This window comes from Mytilus californianus, unplaced genomic scaffold (assembly GCF_021869535.1).
Source record: "Mytilus californianus isolate M0D057914Y unplaced genomic scaffold, xbMytCali1.0.p SCAF_2, whole genome shotgun sequence".
Classification (NCBI taxonomy): Eukaryota; Metazoa; Mollusca; class Bivalvia; order Mytilida; family Mytilidae; genus Mytilus; species Mytilus californianus.
The window spans coordinates 32,366,009-32,387,619 of NW_026262668.1; the positions used below are offsets into that span (position 1 = coordinate 32,366,009).

The following is a 21,611-nucleotide window of genomic DNA, read 5'->3' on the forward strand; positions in this document are numbered from 1 at the left end:
GTGTCAATAAAACACATATTATGCCCCACATGTGATATTATTATATTATTATATGATGATATATTGAGTATTCCTTCTGTACTGTCTGAGATTGGATATCAATGTATATAAAAATTCCGACAAGAAACTTCTTTTTTATTTTCCCCCTATTGTTTTAATTATAATGGATGCTGCTTTTATATTGGTCTCTAAAAAGTTTAACATCGATAAATTCCTGTCTCCTGTATTTAAGGTAACAAAAACGACATCTTTTTAACAATTTGACGCCATTTTAAGATTACAAATATGTTCACTTGTTTTGATAAATGAGAATGATCTAGCTTTTTATACTGTAGGAGAAGTTTGACAAATCGTGTACCCTATGTAGGACATTTTACAAAATTTATTAATTTCAACAATCAGTTGTTTTCTTTTAAAAAATGTTGTGGAAAATAAAATTACTGTCCACATACGTATCTTAGGTATATGTGCAACTGTTCTACAAACTAAGAAAAGGTTCCATCTTCTAAACCGTAAGAGTCCGACAGACATTCCCTGTTTATACACTATGTCAGCTATATAGATGATGTACTTGCTTCAGATAAAGATAGATGATTGGATGGATAAATGACGGTTTCACGTCCAGCGGGAAATTAAACGCATATTCAGGACGAGAATATGTTAGTGCGATATGGATATGAACCCTGCTTTGCAATAGACCAACATCCTGAGCCGGATTTTCAACATGTTGGTTCACAATGTAACAATCTGCAGGAAGACATGTCAACCTACCGGACACATTATTCTGACTCCGAGCCGACCAGTCTTGGTCGCAATGAGTATGCCGCGTGCTTAACGGAGAAGCAGCAAATACAAATCTTATAGTCTTTGGTTTGACCCGGTCGGGATTCAAACCCACAATCTCCCGCACTCGAGGCGAGCACGTTATCACGAGACTACCGAGGCGGTTCCTCATATAAAGATGACATATAAAAGTATATACGTTTCATCATTTTAAGATAGTGTGTCCACTACAGTGAACAGAAGGCAATCTAGGCAATCTATGTTACATAAACTGTTATCACAATTTTTTATGCCCCACCTAGGCATTATGTTTTTCGGTCTGTGCGTCCGTTCATTCGTCCGTCTGTCCCGCTTCAAGTTCAAGTTAAAGTTTTTGGTCAAGATAGTTTTTATGAAGTTGAAGTCCAATCAACTTGAAACTTAGTGCACATGTTCCCTATGATATGATCTTTCTAATTTTAGTGCCAAATTAGAGTTTTTACCCTAATTTCACGGTCCGCTGAACATAGAAAATGATAGCGCGAGTGGGGCATCCGTGTACTATGGACACATTCTTGTTTTATTCTGTATTGTTATTCTCGCTGCGAAGTTTTTACGGTTGTTCACACTAAAGGAAGAATGTTCTCAGATGAGTGTGTCGATCATACTGACGGTATTTGTTGCTAGCTTTCTTTTATTTTTTGTACTTTATCTTGCTAATAACAATTTTATGAAGACTTTTCTGAGACCAAATGTAGAGTGCAATTCAATAGATGGAATGTTATAAGTCATTTCACCATTCAAGATCACCATATTTCGTATCCCGGTAACAAAGATTTGAGCTTGAAAGAGGTGTGGTGGCTGTTTTCCCCGTTTTTATGTTATTTAGTTCTATGCTTTACTGTTAAAGACAATTTTGATTAGATTATGCAAATTGTACATATTTTTGTGAAAGAAGTAAGGCCTATTTTCCTTGAATTTCTTCACTTCAGGACTATTTAAAAAAAAAGTCGTTCAAACTGTACTTGAGTTCATAGATATCACAGCCCAATGTGTGGTCTTTAAGTTTCCAACAATAGAATAGCTTAATGATTTCTAAACATATCACCCAATTATAAACACATAAAGATTGCCACAAACCGCAATTGGATTAGAGAACACATGAAACGATATAGAATAGTTCGTATTTGAAATAAAATTAATAGTTTTTCTTCTGAAAGAATTTTGAGTTTTGTTGAGAATTTTCTAGCAATGACAAAAATCTATCAAAATTGCAATTTCTACCGTCTGGAAGTGTTTATATAACTGAAGCAAAAATGGCTTTAGTGCATATAAGAAGCTGTGTGAACTTTCAACTTTAGTTAAGATTCTAGAACTTCTTGAAGATGACATAGCTGGTGAAATAAATTCGAAGGAAAATTGTTTTTATTATTTAGTTCAAATTTGTTTTATTTTTCTCGAAAAAAAAAACCCAACTTGCGCTATTAAAATTAATTAATTTCTCTTTGAAGCGTGAACAAATAGTGAATCACACCTCAGTAGCAGATAACCGTCGACCGAGATCATATAGTGCTAGACGGCGGTATACTCCGTCCCCTGTACAACCTCCCCCCTCACGACGCTCACTTCCAGACTTTAACAGAAACAATGGAGATTATACATACCGAGAACGAGATAACTACCAACAACCTTTCTATGGTGATAATAACGGTAAGGTTAATTACCAACAACCTTTCTATGGTGATAATAACGGTAATGTTAATTACCAACAACCTTTCTATGGTGATAATAACGGTAAGGTTAATTACCAACAACCTTTCTATGGTGATGATAACGGTAAGGTTAATTACCAATAACCTTTCTATGGTGATGATAAAGGTAAGGTTAATTACCAACAACCTTTCTATGGTGATAATAACGGTAAGGTTAATTACCAACAACCTTTCTATGGTGATTATAACGGTAAGGTTAATTACCAACAACCTTTCTATGGTGATAATAACGGTAAGGTTAATTACCAACAACCTTTCTATGGTGATAATAACGGTAAGGTTAATTACCAACAACCATTCTATGGTGATGATAAAATTACAGTTAACTATGCGTATTTAAATAAAAAGGTCAATGATTTATAAAACTATACAACATTCTATTCAGCTAAACAAAGTGTGTAAAGCAGATCAAAGAATCTTTGTAAGATCAACATGGAAAAAGGTCATATAATATGTTAGGACACAATTGAAAATGAGATGTGCAATTTGCCGCCAATTTAACAGAAGTTTCTGATTTGTGTTTTTTAAAGACAAACAAAATGGATGAGATACGAGTAATAGAGCTAATGCATTCCTCTGTAGAGTTTCAATGAATGTTTTAAGTTTGTTCTTATATAGGCCCCATTAATATTTACTAATACCGTCTGGCCACGTTATTTCTGGCAACCTGAACATTGTCAACAACACTTCTGCTGGAAATGTGTTATCCAAAGTGCCGAAATATCGTGAACCTTAATCCATAAATTAAACTACTAATAGATTTAGTCAAGATATATGCCAGGCAATGGACTAAACGCAATAATGAAAACGTGGGTACTCTTCTCGAACGCTTTGTGGTCATTGACACAAAAAGAATTAAAAACCTGAGTGGGTCTATGGACACTCTTGCTTACATCTTTCTCCAAGGACACAACTATTGCATAAAACCCGTATTTCGTCCATGACAAATATGTTGTTGTCCCCGCAGAAATAAGCCAAAGAACATCGTTTTTGTGTGTAAATCACATGATATAAATTGCTGAATACGGAACTAGGCATCGATTATTCACTTGGAAACTCAACATACGCACCCATTGAGGAAATCCTGAACAATCATAAGTCTTCTCTATCGTCCTTTGGAATTTCAAATAAAACTACCCGCTCTATCAGAGATTTTTAAATTACATGTGGATACTTAAAAAATCGAAAGATATGGTAGAATACATACTATTCAAGTCTCTTTCCGCTTGCATTAGTATAAAAACTTTCGACTTTTCTACCCTTCACCCTAGTATATCCCATTCTAAATTAAAGACAGAAACTAGTCTGTTTCATAAAAAATAATGGCTAACGTAGATTTTAGAAAGGGCTAGATCATTCATTTTTAAAATCCTTTCTTATTCCAAAAAAATCTCTGAAACTGACATCATCAAGATGCTTGATTTTTTTTTATTGACAACGTAAACCAATCCAATTAAGCATTCATATGGAAACCACGAGTGCTCCTCTTACCGCCTTTGTTTCTATATTCATAGGAGAGAGACTTCGTGCAGCTTCTCGGGAAGAATGAAAAGAAGCTGGCATTTTCCTTTGACTTTACGTTCCGCTATATAGATGATATCCTCTCAGTACATAATTAAATTTGGTGACTATGTTGAACGCACCTATCCCATCAAATTTGAAATAAAGGATACCTCAGATACAGTTTAGTCCGATTAATATACTGACTTTCATCTAGAAATTGACAACGAGGGTAGGTTTAGAACAAAACTTTTCAATTGTGAACTTTCCAATTCTATGTAACATTCTATCAGCGCCTGCATCCAGAGTATATATCTCCCAGTTGATACGATAATCCAGAGCTTGCATTGGATGTGTAATATATTAAATGAAATATATTAAATAGGCTAAATGAAAGGTCATAACGTATTTGTTACGTTTGCAGGATGTTTTTTTTTCTCAAAAAAACAAACAATCGGCATTCCTTTGGAAAACAAATGTGCTCCTCTGATTGATATTCAAGTCTGGAAAACATGATTTATTAGTTAACTATAATTGGGTTTAAACTAGCCTTCTGTAACTTCGAGTACTCTTAGATCGGTACTTTGTGTCTTTCGGGTGTTCTCATATCGATACTTTAGTGTCTTTCGGTACTCTTAGATCGGTTCTTTATGTCTTTCGGGTACTCTTATATCGGTACTTTTTGTCTGAGGTATTTTTGTTGGTTTTTGTTATTGCTTTGTATCGGTATTGTGAGTTAAGCCTTTTTCGACTGAGTTTAACAGTTTGGTCTTGTTTTGCTGTTAAACTACTGTCCCAGGTTAGGGTAGGGTTGAGCGCTCACAAACGTGTTTTACCCCGTGTTTTGGTCGCTCTCTTTTTTGATTTTTGTTTATTGTTTTATACATAAATCAGGCCGTTGGTTTTCTTTTTTGAAATGTTTCACATTTTTGTCATGGCCTGATTTATGGCTTACTCTACGGTATGGGTTTGCTCATTGTTAAAGGCCATACGGTTACCTATAGATGCTTACATCCACGTCATTTAGTCTTTGGTGAATAGTAATCTCATTGGCAATCATATCACAGCTTATTAGTTGTATAAGGAGAAAACTATGCATGTAGAAGATGACCTTTATTTTCATAATTATCTGAATTTTTAAAGGGACTTGGCAGGTTGTTTGTATAAATCATCGATCGCCATTATTATAAATTATCCTACTGTAACCTGTTTTACGCAGTTGACATCATCTTTTTCCTGCGCAACATCTCATGGGCCACAACATGTTTGATAGTTACTGTGATTGATGGTGCATTGAAGTAAATGAAATTATAATCGAACATGTGGTTTTTAACAAAACAGATCGATGTCTCGCCTAAAATTATATATTGAATAGTTCCGGAATTGAATGTGTAAAGAAATTGACACACCTTGGTTAGGAGTGTGATGCGTTTCTGTGTATTAAAAATCATATTAAAAATAAAGCAGCTAAATAAATTAAAAGGTATTTTTCCAACAGACCAAATGTAAGACCAGCTTATGTGTGCAAAATCAAGCAAACTCGTTTTGTTCTGCTGTTGTCGTGAATGGTGTTCTTTTAATCCATTAACCTCTAGTTGATTAATAGAAATATTTCCAAAGATAAGATATTTCCTATAAACATTTTAGTGTCAAGTTGTCGATCACTATTGCCGAATATGTTGACTAACAAAAATGTAGGAGTGAAAGTCACACATTTCCCTTTTTTATGTAATTCATGTCTGTATAAGTTCAAAGGTTATATCTGGATTCATATCAGTACCAACATGAAATGCTCTGGAGTCTTAAAAGAGAGACGCCATCAACAAAAAAGGAAAGGAAAACACTCAAGTTTGCATTCAGTTTATTAAAGACTGAAAAGAAAGTCATCTTATAAAAAGGGCATGTGAAGTAAAAGACTGAGCAAAACTCATTTGTCACCAAACTTATTTCGGAGACTTAATACAATCGAAATAAGATTTTACGTAATTACAAAATATATCATTTGAGCATTTATCAAAATGCCATTTCAAAATGGAGAAAAACTAAAAAGCGACATAATAATTTAGATGTTGGAGTATATGTGTGATTTAAGAAGTAATTCATTCGTACGGGAATGACAGTTTCCTACAGAAAATTGGGTAATACAATTCTTGAATCAGACTTTTCACATTATATACCAATATCAAGCATTCTCCAATAAGACATACAAGTGTTGGATTACTGGCTTCGAGTCTATGTCCTGCGAGAGGGGAAGGAGGGACAAAGGTCCAACTGTTATATCATCCATTGATAGTAAATCTTAGTCAAGCACATTTTACCCTCGTGGTCTACCAGTATCAGTTTAGTAGTAAATCAAAATTCATTGATGTGGTCCAAAAAGTTCTACTTTATATTTCACGAATGAAGACATATTTTTTTATTAGTTGTTATTGGCTGTGAACTAGCTTTCAGCACCTGCGAGTACTCTCTGATCTGTAATTTGTGTGTTAAGTCCTTTTTTTAGGTGCTTGTGTTTTGTTTCAACTAGACAAATCAAGCCCTTTTCAACTGATTTTTATAGTTTGTTCTTATGTTGTGCTATTGCACCACTGTCCCAGGTTAAGGGGAGGGGGCTGCAAACATGTTTAACACCAGCACATTCTGAAGGTGTCTGTCCCAAGTCAGGAGCCTGTAATTCAGTGGTTGTCGTGTGTTGTTATATAATCATATTTGTTTTTCGTTTTTTGTTTTGTACATAATCGGGTCGATATTTTTTTCTCGTTTGAATTGTTTTACATTTGTCATGTCGGTATCTTTTATAGCTCGCTATGCCGTATGAGTTTTTACTCATTGTTGCCGTACGTTGACCTATAGTTGTTATCTACGTCATTTGGTCTCTTGTGGATAATTATCTCATTGGCAATCATACAACATCTTTTAATTTTATATAGGGAGAGGACGGAATTTTATTTTGCTAAGTCTTTTTAAATTATTTGTCAAAAATCCGAGAAGTAATGAAAGTTATTATGAATATTTTTTTTAACGTTGTAACAATTTTTTTTAGAACCACAACGTAAATACATATCCTTTTATACTGTCGATAGTTTACTTTTCGAGAGTTAGTAAATAGTATATTAATAACATCTATGAACATATAAAATAGGTATCCCATGGCAATGTGCAGTAGAATAACCCTACTTTTAAATAATTTTCACCTTTGCTTTGGTATTTAACCAGCATAAAAGTATGATTCTTCAATAAAATGAGAAAATTCTAAAGAAAATTTGAAAAGTTATTTATTAATTTGAACTGAATTTGAGTAAACTATTATATTTGCTATTTGAATTCTGTATTAAATATTCATACGAAAATTATGTATACTTATCACAAAAGTATGTAGACCAAAAGAAATCTATTGATATGATGTTTAGAACTGTTTATATAATTTGATCTGTTATAGTGTGAAACATTTGAATTGTCATTGTGAAAGACAACCCTTTTGTATTTCCCTTTACAGTACATAAACATCTATATATGTATTGAAATTCTTGTATGCGTATTGAAATTCATGTATACGTATTGAAATTCATGTGAAAAGATCCTTTTTCGTTTTCAATTTCGCAAATGAGATTTAACATATAAGAAACTATTGTACCGGAAATTATTTATTTAATATGATTTTGCTATGGTGATGTGCTTAATACACCTACAAGACGTTGCATTCTGGTCGGAGTGAGATGTGAATTATATAAGCAGTTGCAGAAGTTACAAAACAATAGAATAGTACACTATTCATTAACGTACATTTTCATTAGGAACTGTGTCAATAAAAATATATTTAACAATGAAATGGAACAATGGTTAATCGATTCAGGGAACGCCGTCATTGAGGACTGGGCCCGAAATGAGCCTCAAGGTAACAATTTATCTATACCAATAAATACAACGTAGTTTTGTGCTAGTTGGGTGTGTGAATTATATATTTTTTATATTTTGCTTTAAGTTTACATCATACTAAGTTTAAAAAATAAACAATTGCAGGGTTGAAGGGGCATACAGCATACCTGACTTATTTTTTAATGGTGGTGGTTGGGGGAGGGAAACTGTAAATAACAATAGATGTTTCATATTCAATTATCTATAAATAAATAATATCATAGGCGGATCCAGGGGGCCCTGCCCCCCCCCCCCCCCTTTCGTGGGAAAAAAATTGGTTGATTATATAGGGAATCACTGAAGCATGACTGTAGCGGGCCCCCTGTGATGGCAGTCAGTGGGCCCCCCTTATAAAAAGTTCTGGATCCGCCACTGAATATCTATGCTTTCGATCTCAATTTCCGAAGGAAACAACACTGATAGGAACTACATGTATGCACAATGATTGACTTGTACGCAATTTTATTAGTTTGCAATGAGAAATTTTTGTAAAGGGTATTTTTCATTAGTCTGGGATTGCAAAGAACAAATATCTAAGAATGAACCGATCATAATCATGAATAGTCCTGACCATATTATGTAGCTAGTTTGGTTTTGTTTTTGTCTTTTGGAATGCATATGGGGATTTGTGTGTAAAGCCGGACGGTCAACCGAAACCCGACACACCTTACATTTTGCTCCCTTCTTAAGGTGGGATTTATCAAGTTACAGGGAAGAAAAATCAAGATTCAATCTAAGGAAAAACGAATTTCACTGCGCTTCGATCTCTTTTGGTTTTATAGTTAAACAAGATTTATTATTTTGTTGCTTTCTATATTTTTGCTCCACTGACGGCGGAAGTTTTCGGTAAGGTAGTTACCGAAACATGCGTTGCCTTAACCTGTTTCAAATTCGGTCAATATAACCATTCGTTAAACTATTCGTTAAACGAGATATGTGTGTGGACGAACACTAAACTATACGACTCACTTGGCATGCGTGACTAATGTCAAGACTAATCCATTTATTTGATACTCAAAAGAAGAAATACAAAACAAAATAAACAAAAAACAACAACAAAACCAGTAAAATAACCTTATATTAGGTGAAAATGTTTACTCCTTGGTTGTCATAATAAGGAATAAAAACAAGAGCATGAGGAAAAAAACTAAATGGTACTCATACCAATTTCTATATTCTTCCACAAAACACTTCCATCATAACATAGTAAATATGTAATCAACATTTTGGAAGTAATCAGTTTCAGAAAGTTTTGTTTGAAACCCAATTTGAAATACATACCCCGTGTCAACGTAACTGCATACCCCGTATCAACGTAAATACACACCCCGTGTCAACGTAAATACACACCCCGTGTCAACGTAAATACACACCCCGTGTCAACGTTTCGCTTGTAGGACACATGATCTGTATTTCAATTTCAATCAGATTATCTTAATCCGAGAATTGAGTAACATCTATTCCCTCGTATACATAACTAAAATATGTACAGTTTATAAACACAAGGACAGTCTTCGTGCCCTATAGTTGTTAATTTCTGTGTCATTTGGTCTCTTGTGGAGAGTTGTCTCATTGGCAATCATACCACATCTTCTAATTTTTATATTGACGTACAAAGTCTACAAGCAAATCATATAATGGAATTCTGTTAAAAAGTGAAGGTACCTGCATTTATTTGCTTCTCGTGCATGCACTTTTACAAAGGGCTTGCTACGTTACAGACTGTTATTTCTAAAGCAGGACATATTTAAGACAACATTCATTATTATGAAGTTTTGTTTACGGTTGTTTAAGTGCCTGCTTCTCAAAATGTGGACCATAGAAAAAAAGATGTATTTTGTACGTGCGTATCTCCAAGTAGGTGCCCCGGCGTAAACTAATGTGAAGATTCTTGTAGTTTTCTTGACAATAGCTTAATCTGACACACTTAAGATAAGTCAGTAAGTTAAATTTGAGTACGATCGGCTGCAAAAGTGACAACAAAATTAGAATTATGGTGATTTAGTTTTTGTCTCGCCTGAGACGATTTTCGAAGACGCCAGACTTTTTGGCATGCTGTGTTGGCGTACTTTTTTCGTTGGCTTCAACAATTATTGCTTAAGTTTGTGACATATCTATATGTAACTGTTAACAGTTTATTGCATAGAATTTAACTGCTCTATATAATTTAAACATTTACCAGATAAGTATATTTAAGAAGGCTGATAATCATAGTACGCCAGACGCACGTTCGTCTTCAAAAGACTTATCATTGACGATCGAATCAAAACTGTTGACTGGCTAAATCAATTGACGACCATTGAAACAAAAATTCCAAAAAGTTGTGCCAACTATTTTTTTTTTTATGTAATGATTTACTCTTTGTTTCAGACATGTCACAAGTGAAACACGTAATTAAACACACAATTGCCACACCTCGGCAGTACCATTTACCTCCAATAATGAATGCGCCACAGCAGCCAATAATACAACAACAACAACCCTCACCCCTACAACACATTATACAACAAGTACCTGTTCCGCAAGTCACGTACCAGAACCTAGTACCAGATAACAACCAACAGAAGTCGTCATCAATGTTTAACAAAGGAGGTATGTAATACGTTTATTTGATAATACAGATAAAAATAAAAATAACAATTTCCATACTTCACGGAGTGAAATTGCGGATTTATTTACCAATTCAATGGACTCTAGACGTTAATTGATAAACACAAATTATGACATATAACTTTGGATATTAGCTTTAACAACAAATGTCCTTGTAACTGTTCCATTTTTAAGGAGTTATGTTCTACAACTCCATGTTTTTTTTATTACTTTGAAAAGATCGCTATCGGCAAGATTTTCAACATTTTGCTTCCTGTACCTGCTCTTAACGTTTGTTTTGAATAGCATAACTGTCAAATATTGAGACAACAGTGCAAATTCAAAACAAATTTTTATTGTTTATCTTCACAAAAATTCATCTTAGTAATCATTCAGATCCGAGTAGATTCAAATTGGTTCAAAATAAATAAGGGGCTCAAAAGTCCAGTTGCTGAAAGTTACGCTTTCATAGAACATTTTTATCGTAACTATGGTGGTGTCTGCCTGGAATGCTTACATTTTATAAAATATCTTTTCCTCGAATGCCACAAAACAAATTGAATAGGTGTTGTTCTGTTAACTAGTTTGACTATGATATTGATTATATAATAGTTGTTTTAGCAGTTGAAAGGTCAGTGACTATTGTCAATAAGTATATAATTACCACTTCAAATTTAGGGAAAACAAATCGAGTATAAAGTTTTAACAGCCAATATTTCTATGGTTTTATATTAGATTAAAACAGTCATAGATATATATATATAGTATATCATATTTGTTTTTCGTTCATTGTTTTGTACATAAACCAGGCCGTTAGACTTCTCGTTTGAATTGTTTTACATTTGTCATTTCGGGGTCTTTTATAGCTGACTTTGTGGTATAAGTTTTGCTCATTGTTGAAGGCCGTACGGTGCCCTATAGCTGTTAAATTCTATGACATTTGTTCTCTGGTGTAGTGTTGTCTCATTGGTAATTATCATGTGATCACATCTTCATATTTTTATATATAGAGATCATTGTTAAAAATGAAATATGGGTTAAATAAAAGAAAAATAAACATATTTTGGAATTTTGAGGGAGTAGTGAACATTGATAAATTATTTATCATATATAACTCTTCTCTGACATTTCAGTTTGCAATTCATAAACTGGTATATGAGACAGTGAAATATATATTATGAGACCTAGATGTAGATTACTGTAGGATGTAATTTTTTTTGTCTTTTTTCACTGACATTCAATTTATATATATATTATAAATCATTACGAGTATAGTAGACTATCAATATTATATTAGGAAATGGTATTTTTTTGTCAATATACTTCTTCAGGAAACAATTATACCATAATTATGAATTGAAGAAAGTCTCTCCGTCTGTATGCGTATTAAAAATGGGCACAATGAACGTTTACAATTAAATATATTCATTTTGTTCCAAACTTTGTACATTTATTTTAAAGAAGAACCAGAAGATTCACCGTATTTGGTATCAAGGTCGAGGTCTCCTCAAAGTGTCATATACCAACGATTGTAGTTACAACCTATTTTACACTCAAAATTTACTTAAGTTGTTAAAACGATTTGCAATGATAAAAGGTAAGGTTATTTAAATCATGCTTTGTTCACAGCTTTCTGGAAAATATTTTTTCATACAAAATCCCTTGCTACTTGTGTATAGGTTCCAGATAATTTTCTGTCATAGAGGTAAAAATTTAGCCCAGTACTGAGCCTAGAAATGTGGCCAATCGTCGTCAAATTTTGTACAGCGGTTTCCTTTTATAATTTGATAAATGAAAAAGTCTTAAGTAATACAGAACCCTAGATTTTTTTTGTATAACTAGAAAAAATATGTATATTTAATGTACAAAATATGTGTTATAAATCATATCTACAAAAGGGAAGAAATCGATAAAAAGCATAAAACAATGAAGGGTTAGAGCAAAACCTGTTATAGCCTGTTAAAATGATTTTGTCCATGTCAATTAGTTTTCAATGGTATTTGTTCTTTAGCTCCGATATTAAATCGTATCGATCCTTGCGTCTTGTATATGTATAATGTTGACTGCTGTACCCTTATTTTTGACATTTGTACCTATTGTGTCTGTTTGTTTGTCTTGTTCACGCATCGTTGTCAATATAATGGAATTTGATGCGACTGTCATACAAGTCAGAGGTTTAGCTAGCTATAAAACCAGGTTCAATCCCCCATTTTCTACATAAGAAAATGCCTCTACCAAGTCAGGAATATGACAGTTGTTATCCATTCGTTTGATGTGTTTGAGCTTTTGATTTTGCCATTTGATTAGGGACTTTCCTTTTTGAATTTTCCTCGGAGTTCAGTATTTTTGTGATTTCACTATTTACTGTACTTAAGTATATCACAAAATATCTTTCGTCTCTCTTTTAAATATGACTTAGTTTCGGGATTATTGGGTTTTCTTTTAAGATCCAGCTGTTTTGCTTTCAATCTAATGCAATGCAGAAAACTATTACGCTTTCCCGCGTTATTGATGAACAACTTATAAGATTTTAAAGAATGTACATGCTAGAATGTATAACTCAAGTACGCTTTTTCAGATTTTATGGACATGATGATGGTTCAACATCAACAAGTTAACCAATTAGTCATGCAACAATTGATGATGCAACAATTTGGTGGTCGAAACAGACATTCTTATCCATGCTACCCTTCTTATTATTATGCAGAACCAGCACAGCCTGTTTTGGTACGTTTTCGACCTTTTTATTTTTTTTCTTGACCTCTTTTACAGATTTTATGGAAATGATGATGATACAGCATCAACAAATGCATCAAATGGTCATGCAACAAATGATGATTAGTCAACTTCCGGGTGGTAACCGGGGTAACTCATACCCTACAGCAATAATGTCAGAACCCGCAGCACCTGTTATGGTACTTATTAATAACAATTTTCCTGGAGTAAATTTTTGGAACAAAGGCAAAGTATTGATAAAGTAATCTCAACGGAATAATGACATAACTAAAGGATGATTAAATAATGGGTTTGAATAATTGTCGATTGCAGCTACTGTATACAGTTTTAGTGATGTTGAATTGTTTTTTTTTTTGTACTGCAATCCAAAAAGAATATGTAACAAAATATGCTGTCATTTTATTCTTCTGAGCTGATGTATTGACTTTATTTTCCATATAATCTGTAATTTGTTCATACTTTGTTTAAAGTAAGCTTCGACATGTTGTCTTATACTTATGTCTTTAATGAGTATGAATAATTGACCCATTTCAAATGAAAAAAATATTCATAAACATTAGTTTTGAGTATTGGGTGACAAAACGTCATTTACTTTGTTTTTAGATGGCCCGTCCAGGAGGTGGACAAGTACATCACCATCATTACTCAATGACCCCTGCTCCTATGGCTGCCCCAATGCAACAACCTGTAGTCCATCATTACCAACCTTTACCGCCATTAGAGGGGTGAGTATAATCGGTATTACAAGCATATAAAAAATTATTTAAGTATTTTTTGGGTCGATTTGGAAAATAATAATTTAAACATATGTATGAAAAAGTATCCAGTACTAATTAAAATACTGCAGAACTGTTTTGTAATAGACCATCCAAATTGCTCTTTATGATATATATATATTACAAGACGCAATGTTGTGAATGATACCGAATAGAAAAAAAATATGTCAATCTTGCATAAAGGATTATATTTATTCAACAGGCAATCTGGCATAAAGGACTAGTGTAACTTATTGCTATCGCTTGTCGCTCTTCGTCTGTATGTTTGCTTCTCTGAAACAACACAACTAAAATAGTTGAAACTAAAAATGACCTAATTGCACTTGAGATATCATGACATTATTAATTCAAGATTTGTTGATATTCGTTGATGAATTAGGAAATTATTAAGAAACTAAGGTTCCAACTATCTCAGACAAAGTTTTACCTATATAAGAATGATTTTATATATATCGAATCATTCAACGAAATGGTTCACTTTTGTTTCACTTTCAATGTTGACATTCTTTTCCTTTTAATGACTGAACTCGACTTATACATGCGTAACCAATCTCTAGCAAATGGGTTAAATTGAAGGTTATATGAATACGGATTTAATGAGGTCGAATTATTTACTTGTAAGTGAATAATTCATCAGCGATGTTTCTTAGCTTATTTTGACAAAATTGCCCCGATGAAGTTAATCCAGAAAAGAGCTTCTGACTTACGAAATTAATTAATTAAGATTTTGATTTGTGAGCGAATTTCCGTAATGATCATAATGTTATTAGATGTGAGTGTACAGTTTATTGATATACGTTAGTTTGAGATCTATAAATCTTCAAATTTGAATTGCTAAAGATCTGATTTTTCATTTACGTTGCTTATTTTGCAGTATATATCTATCTATGTAGTAAACGAACTCTTACAATTACTTCCAGAATGTATGCGTTAGTAATCTAAAGTTTTCCTATTAGGTCTTATATAACAAAAATATCAAAAAAGGTAAATAAAAGCTTATGGGGTGAATGAGTTGACCGTGACACCGACTAGTCTTTTGTTCTATTCTTATTTCTAAACAACATATTTTTAATAGGAATGGCTATCTTCTTTCATTTGTATTTGAGTGAATAGTACTACTAGTGACAATTACATGGCTGTTGTGGTCATAAACTGTACCTCCTTTGCATATGTTGGATTGTAAAATAATATTTACTGTAGAGACTCTTTATTCAATTACTAAAAGTTCTGGAAAAAAATTTGACAGAGTTCGTATAACAAAGAGAAATAGATAAGATATATATTCATCTGCCATATAAAAAGAAATTTGAATTCTTATAATGTATTTTTGAAGATTTATAGAACTCAAACAGACAAGTAAAATTATAATAATCTCAACATGTCCAAGCCTGTACTTCGTACCACAATGTATACAGGGGTCCGACCGGTAGTATACGCTTGGACAAACTTCGACCGATTAAAATATTATAACAGCTAAAACATGTAATTGTTCAACATTATAAATTCTTCTGTTAGATGATACATGTCAATGAAGCTTTCAAAAATTTTAAAAACGAAAAGAAATTAAAACGGGCTTCATTATTTTTTTTCCGTCTCTTAGAATGTTTTTTTTTTATATTTACAGACGAATGATGTCCCCAGCCAGGGGTGAGTTCTATGAGCCTATGTATTACCAATGATCACCTATACTGTTTGCATCAACCACCTTGGTAGAGTATTGAATTCTTTAGAATAAGGAATTTGCCCAATTAAGAATGCAAAATACATTTAAAAAAAGAATATCAGAAAATATAAACTGGCTGTGATTCAACCAAATATTCATAACTGATTTTGTTTGGCATCTGCTTTAATAGTAAAAAGATTGAAATTAAGTAAGCCAGTAAATTCACACACAGCAGCTATGTTCAGAATATTGTTGAACAGTCTAACACAATGATTTGCTAATGCAAATTTTCTTTCCTGATGACCTTTTTTGGATGATTGTGCCATTGTCGATTAATCCATATCACTTTTCTTTTTTTTTAACTAAATGGAAAATCATTTATTTTTGAGAGAGAATATTGGAGTTTAAAGTACTGTCATACTGTTGACTTTATACTTTAAGAAGAAAACAAAAAATGAGATAAACGGAGTCCCGATAGACTAATACAACAGCATGCTTTTAATCATGCTTTTGTTTTTCAACCCTTACGTCCTGATACTAGACATCGCCGATGTTTTTATTCAATTTTCATTTCCGACGATTAAACTTTGTGCACATAACTATAGACATTGCACAATATCTCATTTTTTTTTATCTATTTGTGCCGTCCCTGTAAAAATAATATTCAAAAATATAATTTCCAACGTTTTTGAAATACGGAGGTCACTCACAACCTGTCTAGACGAAACTTCTCATATGATGTGATCCGATGTCACTCGTTAAAGACGTATGATGACATCTAAATGTTTCATTTTTATTTATTTTTTATATTTCTTTTGTTGATCTTGAGGAAAATTATATCTACAATCTGTCGATACCTGTATCTTTGCATTGCACAAGGTCATGTTTTTCTCTGACTGTTTATGACGTCTTTACACTAAATCCATTGGATGTTGGATTGTACGGATTGATAATTTAGTCTTAGATGCATGATTTGTTTTATTAGTTGTTAGTGGCTTTGAACTATCTGTCAGTAACTGCGAGTACTCTCAGATCTGTACTTAGTGTCTTTTTGTTGTTTGGATGTACAAGTACCCGCCCACGTCCACTTGTATTTGTAGTATTTGTATTTTTATCCATCTGATGAGTTCAGCCTCTTTCAACTGATTTTTATAGTTCGTTCTTATGTTGTACTGATACACCACTGTCCCAGGTTAGGGGGAGGGTTGGGATCCCGCTAACATGTTTAACCCCGCCACATTCTGTATGTATGTACCTGTCCCAAGTCAGGAGCCTGTAATTCAGTGGTTGTCGTTTGTTTATGTGTAACATATTTGTTTTTCGTTCATTTTTTGTACATAAATTAGGCCGTTAGTTTTCTCGTTTGAATTGTTTTACATTGTCATTTCGGGGCCTTTTATAGCTGACTGTGCGGTATGGGCTTTGCTCATTGTTGAAGGCCGTACGGTGACCTATAGTTGTTAATTTCTGTGTCATTTGGTCTCTTGTGGAGAGTTGTCTCATTGGCAATCATACCACATCTTCTTTTTTATATATATATGGTTATCTATGTTGTATTGTGATTTTGGTTTTGATAATAACTTTTTCAATATTAGAGAATCGACGCTCTAGGCTTGATATACTATATGTATATTATTCCTAATATGACAGAAAAGATAACCTTTTATACCAGAACATTTACATGAAAATTACTTATTTCATGATAAACCTATGTGCCTGTCCCAAGTCAGAAGCTTGTAATTCAGTGATTGCAGTTTGTTGCTGTATATCATATTTGTTTTTCGTTCATTGTTTTGTACATACATCAGGCCGTTATTTTTCTTGTTTGAATTGTTTTACATTTGTCATATCTGGGCTTTTTATAACTGATTATGCGGTGTGGTTTTTGCTCATTGTTGAAGGCCGTACGGTGACTTATAGTTGTTAACTTCTATGTCATTTGGTCTCTGATGGAGAGTTGTCGCATTGGCTATCATACCACATCTTCTTATTTTTATATCATACATGTTTTTAAAGCTTTTTCGCATGAGCCAGATTTACGAATCAAGACTTTTGGTAAATAATTTTTAGGGGAATCTCAGCCAGTTATAGTCAATAATTAAAAAAAAAACACACTTCTATCTGATCGAAAAGACTAGACATTCGACATTATTAGCAGAGTTGCGACATATCTGACATATCTAATAAGGTTTATATAATTGCGAATGAATACGTCAAAATTTCTGATTTACCTTCAACAGTATATATCATATCCTATTCAAATTCCGATGTTTCATTATTCTTAATTATTTATTTTGGAATAAGTTGGTCAATGTGCAAGGCCACAGTTGCTTTTAATCGAATAAATAAAAAAGTAGAAAATTTGTCAAAAATGTACCAGAATACCTTGTTTTTATATCATACAATCAATCTTCACTAGCGAAAAAGTCCCTTCTAAAATGAAGAACCATGGTTCGAAGTTAACTATGTAAAGGTCAAGGTCAAGGTCACAGTTGTTGTGAATAGAATAAAAATCGGCTGAAATGAAAGTTGATTTGTGGATCTTATGGGTGAGAAAGACATAGTTTTATTTAAGAATAACGCGTTGAATGTCAGTGTCAGATCATCTGTAAATCGAAAATCTTTCTAATCATACGCGTTTTCAGTCATGCATCTAATCATTTAGAAAATGTATTTTTGGATTGGATGATGACCCTGTAAAAGAAAAAAAACCCACGTATCGGTGGATCGACAGCAGCTATAGACATAAACTGATTTTTTGGGGTTTCCAAACAGTATTCTTTGAACTATATATTCAACCATTCCTAAACTTTCTAAAATGATATCATTAGAGATGCTTATTTTATGAAAGTTTTTAATGTAAGTAACTATATAACTTCCATCTCTAGGCCAAATTCATTATATAAAAGCTATTGTCGCAACTTGGCTAATGCCACTCTGGTGCATCTGGAATTTATTAGCTACAAGTAGCTGTTTTGTTTTGTTTATGTATTTATTGGGCAATTACCTTTACATGTAGCACACTGAAAGTGGAATCTTAATAGTCTATTTTCAAAAATACCTTTGTTTCCAATTAAAAAATTATGACAAAGGGTATATTAAACTGTGTCCAGCAAGTGGCAAAAGCTAGTTATTTTCTGCGGGATTTTGCATTAGATTTGATTTCGTTAATACATCGCACATTTGTGGTTAAAAAAAAGCAATTGCAAAAAAATGGTTACGAAATGAAAGTTTTTAAGCTTACGTACACCAGCACATGCGCTTTCGTAATGCTGGCATTGACAAGGAACACAGTTTGTCGAACTTAAAGAGTTGTCTCCTTTACAAAAAAATCTGGAAACAAAGACGATAATTTGAAAATATACTAATGTATTTTGCAGCAAAGTAGATTGGCTTTGTTAAAAAAAATTCAATAACATAACAACGCACATTAAAATTTATTTGTTTTTGCATTGGAGACTACTTTAATAAAACTAAACAAGAGTTTTGTCTCTAATAGAAACCAAAAAAATCAACTTTGTGAATTATCAATTTTACCTGCAACAAAACTGTTAAAACTATTTTGAAATAGAAGACTTGCTTCATGGTAAAAGCTTGCTATTCTCTGTATACAAAGAGAATTGCACGCTTAACAGCTTCGACAGTAAAATAGCAATAGCCTCATATGACTGGTTTAACGCGAAGTAAAATGTGATATATCAATTATAATTTTGATCAATGGCAACTAAACCTACACGATAATCAAATTGTTTGAAAAACTTGAATAAGCAAAAGCAATAACGTTAAATTGAATATCGAACCATTATTCGTGTAAAATAAACGCTAAACAGTATTTTAAAAGAAATGAGCACTAAGATATCATTGTGTTTCAAAGAATATTTTTCTCAAAGTCTCAAATGGCAAGAAAACAATTACACATGAATGAAAAATGTTGAAAAATTCAAAGACAAAATCGTTAGATCTACAGTTTTTTTTAAGTTATTGTGAAACTGTATTATTTTGCAGTTTTGCTGCAATCCAGCATTAGTAATTTTTAAAATGCAATATTCAAAGGCATACACCAAAGCTCGTGCTGTGTCCCCTCCCCTTTAGAAAAGGAATTGGAAGGGATAAAATTTACTTTTCATTCATTGCAAAAACTTCTTATCCTAAATTTTGACACTTTCCTTTAATTCAGGTCTAATTAATTTAGTGAATCCTTATACACATATATCTCTATACATTTCAGTTGGATATGATTTTTGGGTTATATAAAACTCAAATTAAAGGGAGTTTCCCGACACCCTACAAACCCTTTTTATTATTTATTTTCGTGAAGATTACTTTCTCTAGATTTTTTCTAGCAAGAGACGCTAATACTGCCGATTAGCTCCTTTTTGTTCCTTAACTTGTCTTCTTAGTTGATTTATGAGATCTGAAGATTGGTAAACTACTGTTGTTTATATTTTTACTGATTAGGTAAAGTGGATGCATAAGTTGGTGTTGAACGTTACAACTCTTTTTATTGTAAATCACTTTGTTTTCACTAGTAAGTTTCTGTGTAAATGTTGACACTTATTACACGTTCTACTAATATGACACTTGATTTTTCATTCCGCACATAATTTAACCACTGTTGACATGTATATCATGCATAAATGCATAACTTTATCACCATACATATGAAACGATTGAATGTCATTTTAGACAGCGATATACCAAGTTAGTCTATTATAAAAACTCTTGAAAGAGTCCAGGCTAATAATTTGGTATACCAGTCGCTCGTTTCGTCTACATATGACTCAAATCAAAACACTTCTTACTTTGTATTAAAAAAATATTAATGGAATTAAAAAGAAAACTTTTTAGTTGAATTTAAAAATAATAATGTCGTTATCAAAGGTTTTTTCTTCATTAACGGCATAAATGAAATCGGAATTTCACCGAATTTCACACCTTCCCTCTAAACATGTGTTAAACGTGAGGTATATTAATACCAAAACACTGATACAACAGGAATCACAACGTTTATCCATATTTATGATGTTTTGGTTATAAATATTTTTACGTGGTTTAATTCTGTATGAAATACTTGCAAAAATATTCGCTTTTATCATTTTTGAGAATTACAATTCTATTTCCCTCTTTTCAGCCTTGAAATACCAAAATATGTTCAAAATACTTAAACTTTTTCATATCTTTCAAGCATTGCAAAACAAATATATTCATATGAGAATATCATACGTCCGTTTATAGACCCAATAATGACTTCCGTGTACATTCTCCGATTGGTCATCTCTGTTCAGTCGGTTTATTAATTTCATTCATCTGGTGTCTGAATCTTATTTTCCATTGATTTTATTCATCTGGTGTCTCATTTTTTTTCCATTGCAAGTACGCGAATGTTAAGATATCTTTGCGCTAAAACGATTGATGAAATTACAGATATTCAACTTACAAAGAGAGATATGAATAGAGTACGTTAAAAACGCAGAAACTTTCTTTTGAAGTGTTTGAATTATTCAGGTCATTTATATAAAAGTTGAAATCATTGTTTACAAAAATAAGAATGTAAAGTGAATTTATTGGCATATATTCAAAGAAATGAATAAAAAATGGAATATTAAAAGTGGGTACACTACTTCAAAATATCCCCCCGTGATATTTTTGAATAGACTTTTCAAAAAGGATATTTGAATAAATGTTTCCAACACTAAAACTGTGTTTCTTATCTTTTCAGCCCATACCACTCCAGGATACTATTTTACCAATGGTGAATCAGGGTCTAATTACTATGTATACCATTGACGTCATCTTTGAACTTTGAAATGTATTTCCTGAGATGTGTCAGCCACAGAAGAACATGTTTTAACAGAAATTTAGATTTGCAAAATAGATATTTCTTTTATGAAGACAGCT

General features: G+C 32.6%; 1 protein-coding gene across 3 annotated transcripts in view; it reads left to right on the plus strand.

Annotated features, from left to right (window-relative positions):
* Positions 1-21,611, plus strand: part of LOC127729721 (uncharacterized) — a 65,415-nt gene that overhangs the window by 12,742 nt on the left and 31,062 nt on the right. The window contains exons 4-8 of one of the 3 annotated variants that reach the window (XM_052237589.1): positions 2,274-2,472; positions 10,320-10,541; positions 13,117-13,265; positions 13,878-13,999; positions 15,675-15,697. In XM_052237589.1, coding sequence (XP_052093549.1) covers positions 2,274-2,472; positions 10,320-10,541; positions 13,117-13,265; positions 13,878-13,999; positions 15,675-15,697 — 715 coding nt within the window. Of the gene's footprint in view, positions 1-2,273; positions 2,473-7,594; positions 7,930-10,319; positions 10,542-13,116; positions 13,266-13,310; positions 13,454-13,877; positions 14,000-15,674; positions 15,698-21,611 lie in introns of those variants that run through there. The other 2 variants (XM_052237590.1, XM_052237591.1) reach the window with 2 other exon arrangements.